General features: G+C 52.2%; 2 protein-coding genes across 2 annotated transcripts in view; both read left to right on the top strand.

The window, feature by feature from the left end:
- Nucleotides 1-7,364, top strand: part of COL27A1 (collagen type XXVII alpha 1 chain) — a 151,831-nt gene extending 144,467 nt beyond the window's left edge. The window contains exons 51-63 of the mRNA XM_026049328.1: nucleotides 1,010-1,063; nucleotides 1,667-1,729; nucleotides 2,141-2,194; nucleotides 3,200-3,235; nucleotides 3,418-3,435; nucleotides 3,844-3,879; nucleotides 4,219-4,245; nucleotides 4,482-4,547; nucleotides 4,976-5,144; nucleotides 5,296-5,405; nucleotides 6,070-6,288; nucleotides 6,846-6,968; nucleotides 7,057-7,364. Of these exons, the coding sequence (XP_025905113.1) occupies nucleotides 1,010-1,063; nucleotides 1,667-1,729; nucleotides 2,141-2,194; nucleotides 3,200-3,235; nucleotides 3,418-3,435; nucleotides 3,844-3,879; nucleotides 4,219-4,245; nucleotides 4,482-4,547; nucleotides 4,976-5,144; nucleotides 5,296-5,405; nucleotides 6,070-6,288; nucleotides 6,846-6,968; nucleotides 7,057-7,176 (1,095 nt within the window). The 3' untranslated portion in view covers nucleotides 7,177-7,364. The remainder of the gene's footprint in view (nucleotides 1-1,009; nucleotides 1,064-1,666; nucleotides 1,730-2,140; nucleotides 2,195-3,199; nucleotides 3,236-3,417; nucleotides 3,436-3,843; nucleotides 3,880-4,218; nucleotides 4,246-4,481; nucleotides 4,548-4,975; nucleotides 5,145-5,295; nucleotides 5,406-6,069; nucleotides 6,289-6,845; nucleotides 6,969-7,056) is intronic.
- Nucleotides 7,365-10,819: 3,455 nt separating this feature from the next.
- Nucleotides 10,820-12,582, top strand: LOC112956140 (alpha-1-acid glycoprotein 1-like). Its single transcript, XM_026049646.1, has 6 exons — nucleotides 10,820-10,930; nucleotides 11,224-11,366; nucleotides 11,471-11,541; nucleotides 11,628-11,729; nucleotides 12,126-12,226; nucleotides 12,321-12,582. The coding sequence occupies exons 1-6, from the start codon at nucleotides 10,820-10,822 to the stop codon at nucleotides 12,387-12,389; spliced, it is 597 nt and encodes a 198-aa protein (XP_025905431.1). The 3' UTR covers nucleotides 12,390-12,582.
- Nucleotides 12,583-15,084: the final 2,502 nt, after the last annotated feature.

Here is a 15,084-nt window from a genome sequence, read left to right as displayed (position 1 = left end):
TTTTTTTTTTTTTTTTTTTGCAATGCTGGTGAATCACTTTGCATTTTCACATCTGGGAAACCCACAAATATCAAAGGACATAAATTTGAAACGTGATGAAATGAGGGTGTTTATGTAAAGGCATTCTACCCAGTGTGTTTTTTTATTCTGAGAGTGCATGCTATGTGCTAATCCAAGCTTGGTGGTCTTCCAAATATCTTATTATTATTTTTCTTGAGAAATCGAGTAAAAATCCCTGCAGGGTTGAAACAGAAAAGAATTGGGGAATATGCACAGTTTTCCTGGTTGTGAGGAGGAGTTTATGTTCTAAGAACATGTACTTTTTTTGACAGCTTAAGCAAGTACAGTTTGAAATTATTCTTTAGTTGGTTGGTCCAGTCAATATTAGAATAAAAGAAGAATTTGCTTTAAAGGGTTTGAGGCCAGTGTTTGCAGTGTAGAGACTATCTCCATCCTGTTTCTGCTGACTGTGCTCCAAGCAGTCCCCTTTTACCTCCAGCACCTTGAGGAAAGAGAAGCATTGGAAACATCTTAAACAAAGAGAAGGATTGAGTTTTAGCCTGTAAGTGGAGGGAAGCTCAAAGAGAAATTAATTTAGATTGCATCACAAACAATTTAGGTCATTGGATATTAAAGAAAGCTTAAGAGTACTGAAAAAGAGTACTGACAGGCTGTAGGGGGAGAATATCTCATTCACCATCAATGCTTCAGGACAAACGAGCCAAGCATCTACTGCAGATACTGTAGGGGCAGCTCTTGTCTTGGTTGGGAAGGAGCCGAGTCCATGACACCTTCGGGAGCGACTTCAAGCCCAACATTTTTGTAATTCCACCTTCAGATTTCCTTTGTACTTTTTGTCTCATTGATTCTGTTTGCACTGAAAAATAGTACTTGTTTTTTTATTTCCCTGAAGCTCCTGAACTTTTGGAGTGGCTTTGAGTGACCAGCCATTCAATGTTGACTTAACGTTTTTCTTTGTTCTTGTATTTGTCTTGGCTGCCATATCCAGGGAGACTTTGGTGAGGCAGGATTTCCAGGCATTGCAGGCATGTTTGGGCCAAAGGTAAGAGAATATCTTGTGASTTGTTGGTTTTCTAATCTCTTTTTTACTGGGGACAGACAATGAAGTCCTTGATGCAATTTTTTTTACTAGTAGCTTCATAGAAACTATGTTGTGATTCCAACTTWCTTTAGTTTATGCATCTTCATTTCTGAAATAATCCTTAGTGTGCAGTCACACGTGGTTTGATGGAGTTTTGCCCTGTTAAAATGGGTAATAATTGAGGGAAAATGCCTGTCCTGTAYCCCAAAGTTGTTCTGCCAACTTGAATTTCTTTGTTGCTCTCACTTTGTCAGAAGACGTTTGTATCTCCAACATCAGTCTGTGCCTGTGACACTGATATGTGCTCCTCATGTCAAGCCTTGGGTGGAAATTCAGACCYGCTTTGTCTTGTGTCCTGGGGAGAGTTTCTCAAGGAAGGGGCAACCAGTCGGTATTCTGAAGGGAGCAAAGGGCTTGCAAAACAGAAGCAAGAAAAGATCCTTTGATAATTGGACCTTCCCATTCCCACACAGAAGAGGTCGCACCTCTGCCCACACAGCAGACCTGCGAGCAAGGCCTAACATTGGCCGCATTAATTCCCTGCCATCTCGTTTTTGCTTGCAGGGGCCCCCAGGAGACCTCGGTTTCAAAGGCATTCAGGGACCACGTGGGCCGCCYGGTCTCATGGTGAGTGCTTTTCAGTTTGCTTTGTGCACGCGGATTTTTCTTCCTTCCTCCGTGCCCTGTTTCTGTGAGGCTCTGGGGGTGCAGTAACGGGCACAGTGCAGTCACCCCCATWCCACCAAACACACCTGTAGCCAGCTGCACGGGCACGGGGCTGGGCTGCCATTGCAGACCGCTTGTGTGGGGTGAAATCCTCCTGATTCTGTCATTTCTGAGCTTTCAGCCGGGCTCTGACAACCGTGCTGCGAGGGCTCTTTTCCTTGGGCCCGTCTCTGAAATGGTTTTGTTTGAGAGAATCGAAACTTKTGTTTTGATTAGGGCACTGAAAGGTTGCAAGATACTCAGTGTTCTTGCTGCATCAGGCTTGGTAAAAGGMCTGTGGGTTCCCACGTGATGGGTGCATGTCTTTTCTAGGGGAAAGAAGGAATTATTGGTCCACTTGGAATTCTGGGTCCCACGGGAAGTCCAGTAAGTATCAGCTTCTGTTGTTGTTTTTTTGTGTTTTGTTTTGGTTTGTTTTTGCGTGTATTTTTGAGGGGAGAGCAGAATATAGAAATCCAAGCTGTTTGGGGCCAGTATAAGTAAATCCCTGGTTCTGCTGTAATGGGCAAAAGAAAATTTTCTGAATCTGAACAGCTTGAGAGAAGTGCAGATTTAGCCCCTAGCTGCATAGATACTGGGTGGGAGGTGGAGGTATTAACTTATACATAAGGAGCAACTCTATTTAAGTGTTCGGGTTGATAGAAGCAGTAGGACAAAAAGGCAAGAATGGTTTTCAGAAGGTTTTTCAAAGGAAATGTAAGCACTACAGCGAGTTGCCAGATTTTCCAAACAGCTCAGCCTGGGAGGCCCCAGGGAAAAAAATCTGATAAATGTATTAAACTGGGAACAGCTGGATTCTGGGAAGTGTTGAAAATCCACCCTGGGATTCCTACCCTGCCTGCCCTGAAATGCCAGAGGCACTGAACACAGACTAAAGTTCAGGTCAGTGCTTCATAAAAACATGAGAATAAAGTTACTCAAAGCYGAGAAGAAAGAAGCTGATGTTGACAGAGAGGAAAACCAGTAAGATTAACACAGACCTCGTCCGTGCTTTGGATTCATGGGTCAGCGTGCCCAAAAGGCAGCAAGTGGCTCCTGCTGCTCACAGCAGGCGAGGAAGGTAGGGACTCGGCGCCTGCAAGGGACACAGGCCAACCTCTTGCTCCATGTGCACTGGAGCTTCCAGGATGTGTATGGATAGGTGCTTCTCTGCGCTCATTCCACATTTAATCTGTGCAATGTCCAGTAATGGCTATTTTATTTCTGCCCGTGTGCATGTTTGGTGGAGGGGRAGGAGGGCACTAGGACAACCCGGGCTAATTCGCCTAGAGTTGTGCCTGGCTCTTTGCGAAAAGCTTCTGGGTGGCAGTGCCTCCAGGCAGGGCTGGCGGGCAGCGACTGCTCATCGTGCTCTCCTTGTGTGTCAAACAGGGTCCGAAGGGAGACAAAGGCAGCCGTGGAGAACCGGTAAGCGCTGCGGCACATCCCGGGGTGTATCCTGGTGGGAAGAGCTTCCTCTCTTATGTGGGTGAGGGAGAGAGAGACACTGGGCTCTGCTAGACCAGCATTTACGCTGGCTCAGTGATGGTACAGGAAGATTTTTATTAATGTGCATCTTCTGACAGCTTCTTCCATTTTTTTTTCTGCAGGGTCTGCAAGGTCCAAGGGTGAGTATTTGCCATCCTTTTTTTTAATCACTATTCTCTTTTACTTAAAATGTCTGGCTTTAGCAAATAAAAAGCTGCAGAGCAGGTAATGCTGCATGCAGGGGAAGTAGTTAAGTACCTGGAGGTTTGTCGGGAATGTTAGGGAACCATAGAAGGAATAAGAGGGGCAGTAGGAATGGAAGCAGGTGCAGACAAATGCACCAAAACAGGGAGACAGCAGCCAGTTGTCGCCAGGAGGGAGATTCTGTAAAATCTCCCTTCTCTGTGAGAAGGATGCTATAAAATGTCAAAAAATCTGGAGGATTTCAGCAAGGAACAGACTCATTTGACAGACATTCAACAGACAGCCATGATAAACAGAAATACAAACTGGAGACATKTCACTAACTGATGCTACTCTGTGTTTAGGGTCCTCCAGGCCCACGAGGACACCCTGGCCCTCCGGTACGTATATGTGGAAAGAGTTCAAAGACTTTATTGAGAGGAGCTAAAATTACTGCAGTGATACCCTCCGCAGGGACTGCTCACCCACTGGAAATTATAGTTTATCCCCATTCCTCATATTCAAAAATGTGTGTGTGTGAATGGACTAGTGTTTATTGCGCTTTACTACAAACCATCTCCAAGTATTTTATAGAGACAGCATTGTTTCCTGTCTCACTAGTCTGTACTGAGGGACTCCAGAAGAAAAAGCATTTCAAAGGGACATGAAAGACTACCTTTGCAATAGGACTTGTCCCTCTTTCTGACTGATGCCCCTTTTTTTTTTGCTCTGATTTCCAGGGTCCGCCAGGAATTCCAGCTTCATTTGTAAGTTGCTGTTTTCTGTACGTTTCCTAATGATGCTAGTAAGGCCCACAGAGCCGAGATGCTGAGAGGACAKCAGGAAAGGCCTGCTGGGCCCCAAAGACCCACTTAAGCCCAGCAAGAAATGCTGCATTAGCAGAGCCATACTTGACTCACCCCCAGACAGAGAAGCACTTGCTTCTCTCAGGCAGTGCTCAGCTGCTGCCAGTCACACTCACTGTGTTTTTCACGCCCACTAGCAACAAGACGGCTTTGGTGCAGCTTTCCGGTCACTAATGGACTCGAACGTTGCGCTCAAGACAGAGGTACGTGGGTGCCTTGAGCTTTGTGGCTTTCACTGCAGCTGTAGGCTGGGAGTCGTCACGGTCGCGTTTGTTCTGGTTCTGTGTTCAAGATCTATACAGATGAAGCTCTGGGTTGTCTTCCATTCTCATGGAATAACTGGGGTTTATGCATGTGAAGATCCAGTTAAAGGACATGGTCTTGTTGTGCAAATTGTTTGGAAACTTCCAAATTAGTGTCTTTCCAAGCAGTTCAGAGATCCCCCCCCACTGAGGACAAAACGAGAGCTGCTGGTGCAGCGCTCACATCGAGCATCACCAGTCTTTGGCCCACTGAGTTTTGCCCTAGATAAAGCAGAAACCCTTGTGTTTGCAGGACCTTGTCCCCSTGCAAGGTGCCCCTCACCCCTGCTAAGCCTCTGTCCCCTAACTATGCACCCTGTTCTCTCCAGGGTTACCAACATCCAGACCTTGTGATGCTGGACCATGGAGGGGAGATCTTTAAGACTCTACACTACCTCAGCAACCTCATTCAGAGCATCAAGAGACCCCTGGGAACCAAGGAGAACCCTGCACGCATCTGTCGAGACCTCATGAACTGTGAACAGAAGATGAACGATGGTAGGATGTGCCAAGGCCACAGCCTTCCATAGGGCCATTTAATGTCATTCGACCTGGTCTCCCAACTTGGGATCAGGGGTGCATTAGGTGGGTGTTATGCACAGGAAAGGCTAAGAGTTGTTGCTAATCTCCCAATCCTCCATTTTCCCAGGTACCTACTGGATTGACCCAAATCTCGGCTGTTCCTCAGACACCATCCAGGTCATCTGTAACTTCACCAACGGTGGGCAGACATGTCTCAGTCCCATCACTGTCTCCAAGGTACACCCAGACCTAAACTAGCATTGTATTTCCCATACCACTATCACTATTTTATAGGATTTATCAATAAAACAGGTCTGTTATCCCACACTGATGGATAGTGACCACTATAACCATATACCCTGTATAAGAGAACAAGCTGGTTTATGCTTGAGGTGGAGCTGCTGTAGTTGTACTTGTTACATTCTGGACTGCTCTCATGCAGTTAAAAAATATCGACTCTTGCCAAGACAAAGCAGTACATTTTCAACAATGTTTAATTAACCCATAACCTTAATAGAGGCCAGTAATTTTGCAAACATGTTGCTCCCAAATGCATTGTTGAGTTGATTTATGTTCAGGTCACTCCTGTATTTTGTCTTCTACTGAAAAATTGAGGTCAGGCTTAAATATACAACTTAAATATACAACTTTCTGCTAAAATTAATGCTACAGGATTTCTCTGGAATAGCTTTTCAATTTCTCTTGCAAAGTACCTGTGCCCAAAAGCACCAATAGCAATATTTGGTTTCACCTGCTGTCCCCACTAGACTCTGTTGCTTTGCTTSTTTGCAGAAACAAGGTTTGAATTTGAACTTCATATTAATCTTCTCCTACTTAAGACCTCCCACTTTCTCTGCACCTTTGAGGGGAGTATGAGCTAACGTCTCTGTTACCTTCCCAGCTGGATTTCGACATTGGCAGAGTCCAGATGAACTTCCTTCGACTTCTGAGCTCCGAGGTGGTCCAGCACATAACCATCCACTGCCTCAATACGTCCGTGTGGCGGGAAGGGCTGTCYGAAAAACCTTCGGAAAAAGCCGTGCGCTTTAAGGCCTCGAACGGACAGATGTTTGAGGCAGGCGGGCAGCTCAGGCCAGAAGTGGCAGCTGATGATTGCAAGGTACGTTGTCCTGGAAGCGGGGAGAGATGGAGAGGCACCATTATAATTCAAACCACTTAGTGCACAAAAGGCTCAAGTTAAGTCTATGCTTCTTGCTCCACAACCACTGCCAAACAGAACAATAAAGTGAAAAAGTCTAGTTGATGACTCTGCCAATGCTCAGAAACTTTTAATTTTGTAGTCCAGCATGAAGATTGTCTTCAAATAGGAAAAATTCCCCTAAACTTAAGGTCATGTGCACCAGCAGCAAAGTGCCAGAAAGGGGGCTCAGCTCACTCCCGATGTCCTGCTGAGTTAAGAGCAGCAGGTTTGCATTTTGGGTTCCCTCCTTAGGTGGCTGCCATCTTGTGACGCTCTTTCCAGTTCAGTTTCTACCAACCCGAAGCGGATAAAGAGCTCCCAGAAATGCTTTCTGCTCCTCACTCCAGACCTGCCGTGCCCCAGGAACAGCACTGGCCTTTCCAAGCACACACCTTAGCGAAACGCCCTCCTCTCCAGCCCTCGCCCTTCCCCAGTTAATCAGTTTTTTTTCCCTATCTTCCTCCTTCCCTGCACAGATCAAGGACGGACGCTGGCATCGGACTCTCTTTTCCTTCCGGACCCAGGACCCTCACCAGCTGCCCATCGTCAACATCTACAACCTTCCGCCATCCGAGCCAGGAAAGCAGTATCACCTCGAGGTCGGCCCCGTGTGCTTCCTTTGAACAACGCCATCAAAACCAGGCTCCAAGGCTTCACCCCCCGTCTTCGGCCTCCGTCTTTACACAGGGTCTCCCACCTCTCCGCGGTGAGGACAGCCGGGCGGCCCCGCTTGGGCCAGCCGTCGCTCTAGCCGTTGGCTCAAGGTCTCAAAGAACCCGTGATCTACTGAACTCAGCAGATTCTTGAAGGAGGAATAACAAGGCCGCAGGGGGAGCGGGTGTCAGTCGGGCCGCCAACAGCGAAAAGGGATTGGGAGAACTAGATGTTGCAAGCAGCTCCACACACAAAGCTTTTTCCATGACCAAAGAAGAAAAYGTCGAGAGAAACCTCAAGAAACTTGCAGCGTGCATTGTTGGGCTTGGTTCTGTTTTTCCTCCATTTTGTCTTACCTGGTTCCTGAGTTACCAAATGTTCTTGCCCTTGAAAGGTAATTAATTGATAGAGCTTCCCTCTCAGAGCTTGTCGCCTTCTGGACGGCCACATGCTGCATCAGGCTCTCCCAGGCGGAGCTGCACGTTGAATCTGGCTGCTCTGTGTGCCGGAAGCATTTTGATGTGCAATATTAGAAGAAACAAAAAAAATATATATATTATATTATTTAAAGCAAAAAGCAAAAAAAAAAAAAAAAAGAACAAAAAAAAATAAACCTAAATTCCTCCTTCCATGGGTGAGTTTAATAACTGTCCCTTCTTGTGTGTGGTGTTAGAGTATGGGAGAATCCCAAAGCTGAAAGGGGGGAATGGAAGGAGGAGAGGGAAAGAGATTGGTGCTAAAATAGAGAGAGCGAGAGGATGGGCTCGTCTGATTTGTTTCTACCTCTCACTGTGAAATCTCTGGTGCTCTTAAAAAAAAAAAAAAAAAAGTGTGTTATTTTATATATATGACTTTATTTAAGGTTGTGAAGGTGCTACAATGTCTTGCCACAGACCCCAAAAACCCATAGGACCATCTCTCGGGGAGGAGAGGAGGTTGTGATCACAGCTAAATCCGAGCAAGAGTCACCTTTAAAAGGGATCCTTTAATTGCCGTGGGTGTCAGTGATGCACAACAACTCGGTGCGTCCGGAATAACTCAACCAGCTGCGTTTCAAAGCAAATACTGCTATTTAAAAAGAAAAAAAAATGAAATAAACAGCACTTCACTGCCTTGGAGAGGAGTGAGGGATACAGCTCATCCGCAGACGCTGTAAGCATTAAGCCTCAGAGAGCGCTGGGGTTGGAGGCGGTCGCTACGTAGCTCGTGTTGCTGCACTGGCGTCGGCCGCGTGTCCGGGCCGGCTCTCGCRCGCAGTGATTTCCTGGTCTAATCTCGTATTTAAAACCCCAGCTCTGCCGCCCTTTAGTCTGGCCCCCTCTGTCAAGACTGAAATGATGGTACCTTGTTTCAGAACCCAGCCGGGCTTGGAGGGGTTTTGTTTTGWTAAGTTTTGTAGAAATCTAGTCTCTATATGTAAATTTGGAGGATTTTTTTTTAAAGAGGATAATTATGGTAATCTTTAATTCTATATAAGGAATAATATTGATGTAATCGGAGCTGTACTGTATCAGAAACGCTTCAGTGCCTGTTTGGAGTTTTCATGTCTCGTTTGGACTATGGATTTTATTTTTTTGAGGAAAAAAAAATATATCTATGTGAGTCTCTCTTTGTGTATTCTTTTCACTTCTGGCCTGCTGGTTTGTTGGTTTTTTTTAAAAAAAAAGAAAAAAAAGAAAAAAAAAAAAAAAAAGAGATCTCGAAAGGTTAACCGGAGCTTTCTCAAATACCTCGCCCTGCGGCCGGTGCTCGGCCCTCGCGCAGAAATACCTCGGTGCGACGCGGGGCCACCAGCAGCGCGCGGCGCCCGCTGCTCGCCCTGCCCGCGCGGCGCCGCCGGCTCTGCCGCTCACACTCGTGCGCCTGCCTTGAGGTTGCAGCGACCAGTTGTGCTCATTGACGCTCTTCCTATCGCTCTTCCTAGTCTCTTCTCTTCTTTTTTTTTTTTTTCCTTGGAGTTTAAATAAATATTTAAGACTGAGGCAATGAGATGGGATTTCTGTGATTTTTTTTCTTTGCTGCTTCGTGATGCACCGGGAGCAGGTGAGAGGCACCAAGCGGCCGGGGAGCCCCAACAGGTCGTTGCTCCCGCTCCGCTGTGTGCCCGGGCTTGTCCCTGGCTGCGGTGGGAGCTGCCGCCAAGCAGCGCAATCCCAAACGCTTCCTGACRGCGGCACGGAGCTTTCCCAGCCCTAGGGCTGAGAACCAGTGGTGGCCRGTGACAGGACAAGGGGCTAAGGGTACAATTTGAAACCCAGGTAGTGCCATCTCCATGTGAGGAAGAACTTCTTCCCTGTGAAGGTGACAGAGCCCTGGAACAGGCTGCCCATGGAGGCTGTGGAGTCTCCTTCTCTGGAGGTCTTCCAAACCCGCCTGGAGGCCACCCTGTGCCCTGTGCTCTGGGTATCCCTGATGGAGCGGGAAGGTTGGACTAGATGATCTCTAGAGGTCCCTTCCAACCTTAAGCATTCTGTGATTCTGTGAACCTCCAGCCTTGCCCCAAGCTCACGTTGGAACCTGACTTATTCCTGCTCAGTGGTAGGTCTGGCCCCAGCCCAAGACCTCAGGGAACGCTCACCGGGAAGCTGGGAGCTCGYGGGCACCGCGGTCCCATGTGCCGGGAGCTGCTTCGGCTTCCACCCCATGGCACCACCGGACAGCGCGTCCTGGAAGGGGCAGAGCCCTGTTTGCTCGGCCCCGGGTTGCACAAGTTCCCGGCAGCGCAAGGCTGGGGCAGCCAGGCAGCAGGCGGAGGGAAAAACCCGCTCGCACCGGGCACTGGGGCTGCGGGGGACGTGGCTTTCATTCCAACCACTGAGCAACTAACCAAGAGAACCTAATTACGGATTTGCCAACCTCAATATCTCCAATAAAGATTTGCACCTCGTAGAACTTCTTAAAGTCTGAGCCTAGTGCCCCAGTTACTCCTTCACCTTGTGCCAACAGCCAACACATCCCAAGCRAGTGCTGCTCCACCAGCCCTTTSCATYCATGCTTGAACTAAGCAGCACTCCCAATGGCCATGGTTGCGCTTCACAGCTCGTGCTGCTGCACTGAGAGGAGCAGAGACCTCGATAACATCCCTGGAAAGCAAAAATCACCATATGTGGACCCAGCAAACCAAGATCACGTTTGCCCCGCAGGTGCCTGTGCAGCATCATCCCGGACACCCGTGTGGCAGCACCGCTGGCTGCCCTGCTCCGCACACCTGATGGGGACACRGCCACGGGCACGTGTCTCCACTGGGCATCGCTGCCTGGGATGAGCTTGTCCTGGGGATTTGAGGGGGGGCAAACGGTGGCTCCCCCTGGGGTCTAATACCCCCCCGAACCCCAAAGGAGGTCATGGTGGCTGCAACCACACGCGCATCCCCACACCTAGCCCCAAAAGCAGTCACTGATGAGCACTGTGGCCAGCACCATGACTGTCCCCTGAGCATCCACATTCCCTGAGCATCCACATCCCCTCGAGCGTCGTGGAGCTGTCGCCACAGACATAGGAAGGTCCTGGCCGTCCCTCCAAATCCCTTTGCTTAAACACACACGGGGCCAGCGCGCTGCTTTGCCAAACACCCACACGCTTCGTGCGGCTCTCGAGAACAAGAGCCGCCGCGGTGGCGAAAGGCGCCTTTTCCACGCGAGCGCCGCTGCCGCCTTTAACCTGGCTATTGCTTCACCCGCCGAGCAAACAGCGGCGAGGTGAAGCCAGGGCACGGCCGCTGCCCGCTCTATATAAGGGCCCGCACGCCGCAGCGCGGCAGCCGCGCGCTGGCCGCCTTCCCCCGCCGCCCGCCACGATGCTGCCCGTCCTCGTCGCCGTCCTCGCCCTGGCGCTGGCCCGGGCGGCCGTGCTGCCCACCTGCGCCCCGCTCGTCCCCGCCGAGCTGGACAACGAGACCCTCACCGGGGTAAGGAGGCAGCTGCCCTCGCTGTGGGAAACCAGGGCGAAGCCCAGCGGGGCCTCAGCTTCTCACCCGCTTTCCTAGACATTTTTTTCCTAGAAATTAATATTAATTAATAGAAATTAATAATTTCCTGGAAATTAATAATTATTTTCCTAGAAATTAATAATAAATAAGAGCTGGGGGTGAGGCAGTGGGTGATTTCAGGGTGCTCCAAAAGCCGCGGGGAGCAGAGGAGGGACAAGGGCGAAGCAGCCGGTGCGGCCCCAGCCCACACGTCCCCTCTGCTTCCCGCACAGCTCCTGGGCAAGTGGATCTACCTCATGGGCTCCTCCAAGTACCCGCCGCACCTGGAGGAGCTGCGCGCCGTGAAGCACGCCACCTTCTTCTTCCACCCCGGCAGCCACCCGGACGAGCTCAACGTCACGGAGATCATGCGAGTGTAAGGCCGTGGCGCCTGAGGCCATGAGCCCCGCTGGGGCTGCGGGGCCACCCTAGGGACCCTGGTGGCCACACACTCACCCCGCCGGGCCCCTCTGCCCCCAGGAACGAGACGTGCGTCACGAGGAACAGCAGCACCATCCAGGTCTTCCGGCAGAACCACACGCTGATGCACGGTAAGCCGCGGCCGAGCGCCCCCGCGCCACGGCCCCTGCACGTCCCCCCGCGCGGCCGGAGCCTCACGCCGCTGCCCCCTGCCCAGTGGACGGCCAGGTGACCGCCATGGCCCACCTCATCAAGAGCAGCAAGGACCTGCTCATCCTGAGGCACGTCAACAACGGCTACCCCGGCCTCAGCCTCTCGGGTGAGTAGCGTTGAGCCGGGCCCCACGATCCGAACCCGGAGCGCAAGGTCCCGATTCCCGGCTGCGCGGGGACGGACAGTGAGAGGGTGCGAGGCCCCCAGGCCATGCTGAGGGGGAGTCGGGGACACACGCAGCCATCTGCCATAGGCAGGTTTTTCACTTTCCTGCTACTTTTCTGCACTTTCCCCAGTCCTAAAGGCCCATCCTGACCGCTTGGAAAGCCTCAGGATCGGCCYGGGCCCCTGCTCCTGCCCTCCCTCCTCCACGAGGCCCGAGGGGGCTCCAGCCGTGGGAGCAGAGGCTCCTTCCTCACCCCAAGGCCATGGAGCAGGCCAAGGAGGCCACTTTATTCCGTGCTCTCCTCACCCCCGACCCCTCTCGCCGTTGGTGCCGCAGCGCGCTCGCCCAACGTGAGCAAGGAGCAGCTGGAGGAGTTCAGGGCGCAGCTCGCGTGCCACCAGTTCGCCGACGACGAAATATTCCTCTCTTCYGAAAAGGTAGGAAAACCCCCCAAAACGACCGCGACCCGCGCGAGGGGCGCAGCCCCCCGGCCTGGTGCAGGGGCTCTGACGCCGACCCTGCTCCCCACAGGACGCCTGTCCTGAGCCCGGGGAGCAGCCAGGCGAAGAGGAGGCAACACAGGCACCGCAGACGGCCTAGGAGGGAATTCGTGTGCATCGGCCTCCTCCTCCTCCTCCTCCCGCCACCACGGCCGGCGCCGCCAGCACGCTGCGCCGCATCCCCCCCACACACTCCCAGGACTTGCCGGCCGGCACGTTGGGGGTTATGGTTATTACTCCTTTCTTGAGGCGCACAGAGCACCTTTCCTGGCAAAACCCACTGTTTTCCTGCTCTTATTCCCAAATAAACCGTGTGTGTCGCGTGCCGGCAGAGCGCCGTGACGCAGCCTCCCGCGCGGGTGCAGGGGGGCCAGGCCCAGCGCTGCTCTGGGCGGGATTTCCCGTTTCTGCAGAGCTACCACTTCCCATAAAGATTTAAAAAAAAAARRAAAAAAAAAAGGTTAAAAGGGGCATTTGGATGCTGGCCAGCAGGAACCAGAGCCAGTTACTGCCTTTCAAGGCAATTCCCYGCCACCGCTCACTGGGGAGTGGGGYAGGATCCCCAGCTGGGTCCTGCCATGTTGCCCGGGCCTGGGGGCTGTTCCCGCCAGCGCAATCCCATCCAGGAATTTTTATCCTGGGAATTTTCCCACCAAGTCCCAGGAATCCCCACGTGCTGAGGGCACCTACGGCGCAGGCCAAGCTGGGAAAGGTGGATAGAGACGGACGCGGGCTTTGCGCAACCAGGATCCGTCTCTTAATTAACAACAGGACGGAGATCTCCGTGGCAGGGACGCAGCGACCCCCTCTGCCACCTCCTCCCTCCAGCAGCCCCACGGCCCCTGTGGGAAACCAAGAAACCAGGGAATCCCACAGCCAGAGCCACCGGGTCGGGGCAGCCGCAGGCACCAGGTCCAGTCGTGCGGCCTCCTGGGCAAAGAGCAGCCGGAGCAGCCGCTGCTGCAGGCGGGAGGAGGCCCCTAAGGGCCCCCGGCCGGGCCCCTCAGCTCTCCTGTCCTGCCCCCTCGGGAAGCACGTGGAGGGGGTAGGGATGCAGGGGCACCCCGAGCAAAACTTGCATTGCCAACATCCGAAATTGCCCCGGTCCCTCAGGGGCCCCGTTATCCCCCAGGGAGTATCCCCGGACAAGAAAGGGGGCCGGTTCGTTTCACCAGGTAAAGCAGCGGGGGGCAGCAAGAGCCGCTTCCTCCCGCGCTGCCCATGGCCCCGCACGGGGGAAGGACATTCCGAGGAAGGACCGAGCCTGGCACAAACCTGCCCATGGCTGTAAGGGGGGAAACGGGCCCATCTGCACGATCCGTCCGGCCTCGGCCCTCGCGCCGGCCCCCGTGGAGTAATGGATGGAGCTCCATGTGCAACAGGAGGTTCTGAAGCAGGGGCTGCTTTCGGCCAGGAGCTCCTGCTCCCGCTCCCGCAGGAGGTCGAGGTGGTGGCAGCACCGTGGGAGCACAACCTGCCATGACATGGCCCCTTCCCAAAGCCTTTCCTTCAGCATTTTCCATCCACATGTCAGACAGGTCCATCCCTAACCTAGAAAGGCACCTGCTGCTCACCACACACCAAGAACTTTTTTATCCTACCAAAAAAATCATATCCAACCCAGCTTGACCAGGGTCCCCTTCCCAAGAGGGTGTGAGGAAACCCTACCTTGGCTTCCCGCTCACAGCCGCTCTCTCACGTGAGGAACTGCTGTGCCCAAAACCAGCTTCAGCACCATCAGACCAGACCCAGCACAGTCTCCTCCATCCACAGCCACCAGCTGCTTCTTCCTGAAAAACCTCACCGTGTTTCACACAGAAGCCAGGAGAACACACCCRATTCCAACCCCACCTGTGACCAGCAGTGAGCACGGAGGCAATTTGGCCAACAAGGGTCACCTGGCCCAGGCACTAATGGGAGCAGCTGCAGACCAGGAGGTCAGGGAGGCACCTGCAGCACGTTGGATTTGGATACCACAGGCAAGGCTAGCACATGGCATGGGTGCTGCTTGCCCTTGGAAGCGCTGCCCGTGTGCCCAGGAGGGTCTCTGCGCCCTGCCGAGGTGCGGGGCGTCACATCTCAAGAGCTGAAATGAAACCAGGTAAACACAAACTAGATTTATGCCGCCTTTGTCATCGGCCCGGAGGAAATACAAGTGAGCAGAGCGGTAGAGCAGAGAGATCTTGGCAGCATTTAAACCACGTTGGTTTGGCCTGCTGGTGTAGTACGATATTCTCATCCGTTTCTCAAAAACATCAAGTGCGCCTTGCTTTTGCTGAATGAGCTGCTGTGGCAGAGCTTTACTCCAGAAACCCCGTGTCTGCCTTGCAGCAGGCTTAGGAAGCACCACTGGCAGCTCTGTGGGGTGGAGAGCCTGTCTCTTCTCCAAGCCTCAGCAAAAAMCACTGCTAGAAACCTATGACCCAACGGGGCTGCAAGGGACAGAGAGGGAACCACTCAACATGACGGCATTGAGCTTGGCTTCGGAGCCTTTTTTAGCATTACATCAGATAAAAGACATAAAGACACCCTCTCTTGCTTCGGAAAATTCCCTCCTGCTGGTGCACAGGCAGCTTGATTTATTCCATTACTGATTGGGYTGTTGGAAGGAGCAATGCAAGGAATCAAAAAAGGCAACAAGCAACGTACAGAGCGCCCTTGGCTGCAGGCACCGAGTCCCGGCTTCGGAAACCCCGMGTTTGGGAGTGCTGGTAACTGCTAACGGCCAGGAAAGGCTTTGCGCCAGCGTGGGGCATGTGGACGAGAAGGTGTCTGAGATCAGCAAGCTGGTTTGC

The sequence above is a fragment of the Nothoprocta perdicaria genome, unplaced genomic scaffold (genome assembly GCF_003342845.1).
Source record: "Nothoprocta perdicaria isolate Ctin4 unplaced genomic scaffold, notPer1 scaffold_6, whole genome shotgun sequence".
NCBI lineage: Eukaryota > Metazoa > Chordata > Aves > Tinamiformes > Tinamidae > Nothoprocta > Nothoprocta perdicaria.
The sequence above is the reverse complement of the archived record's forward strand: the minus strand, read 5'-3'. Positions and strand labels throughout refer to the sequence as shown.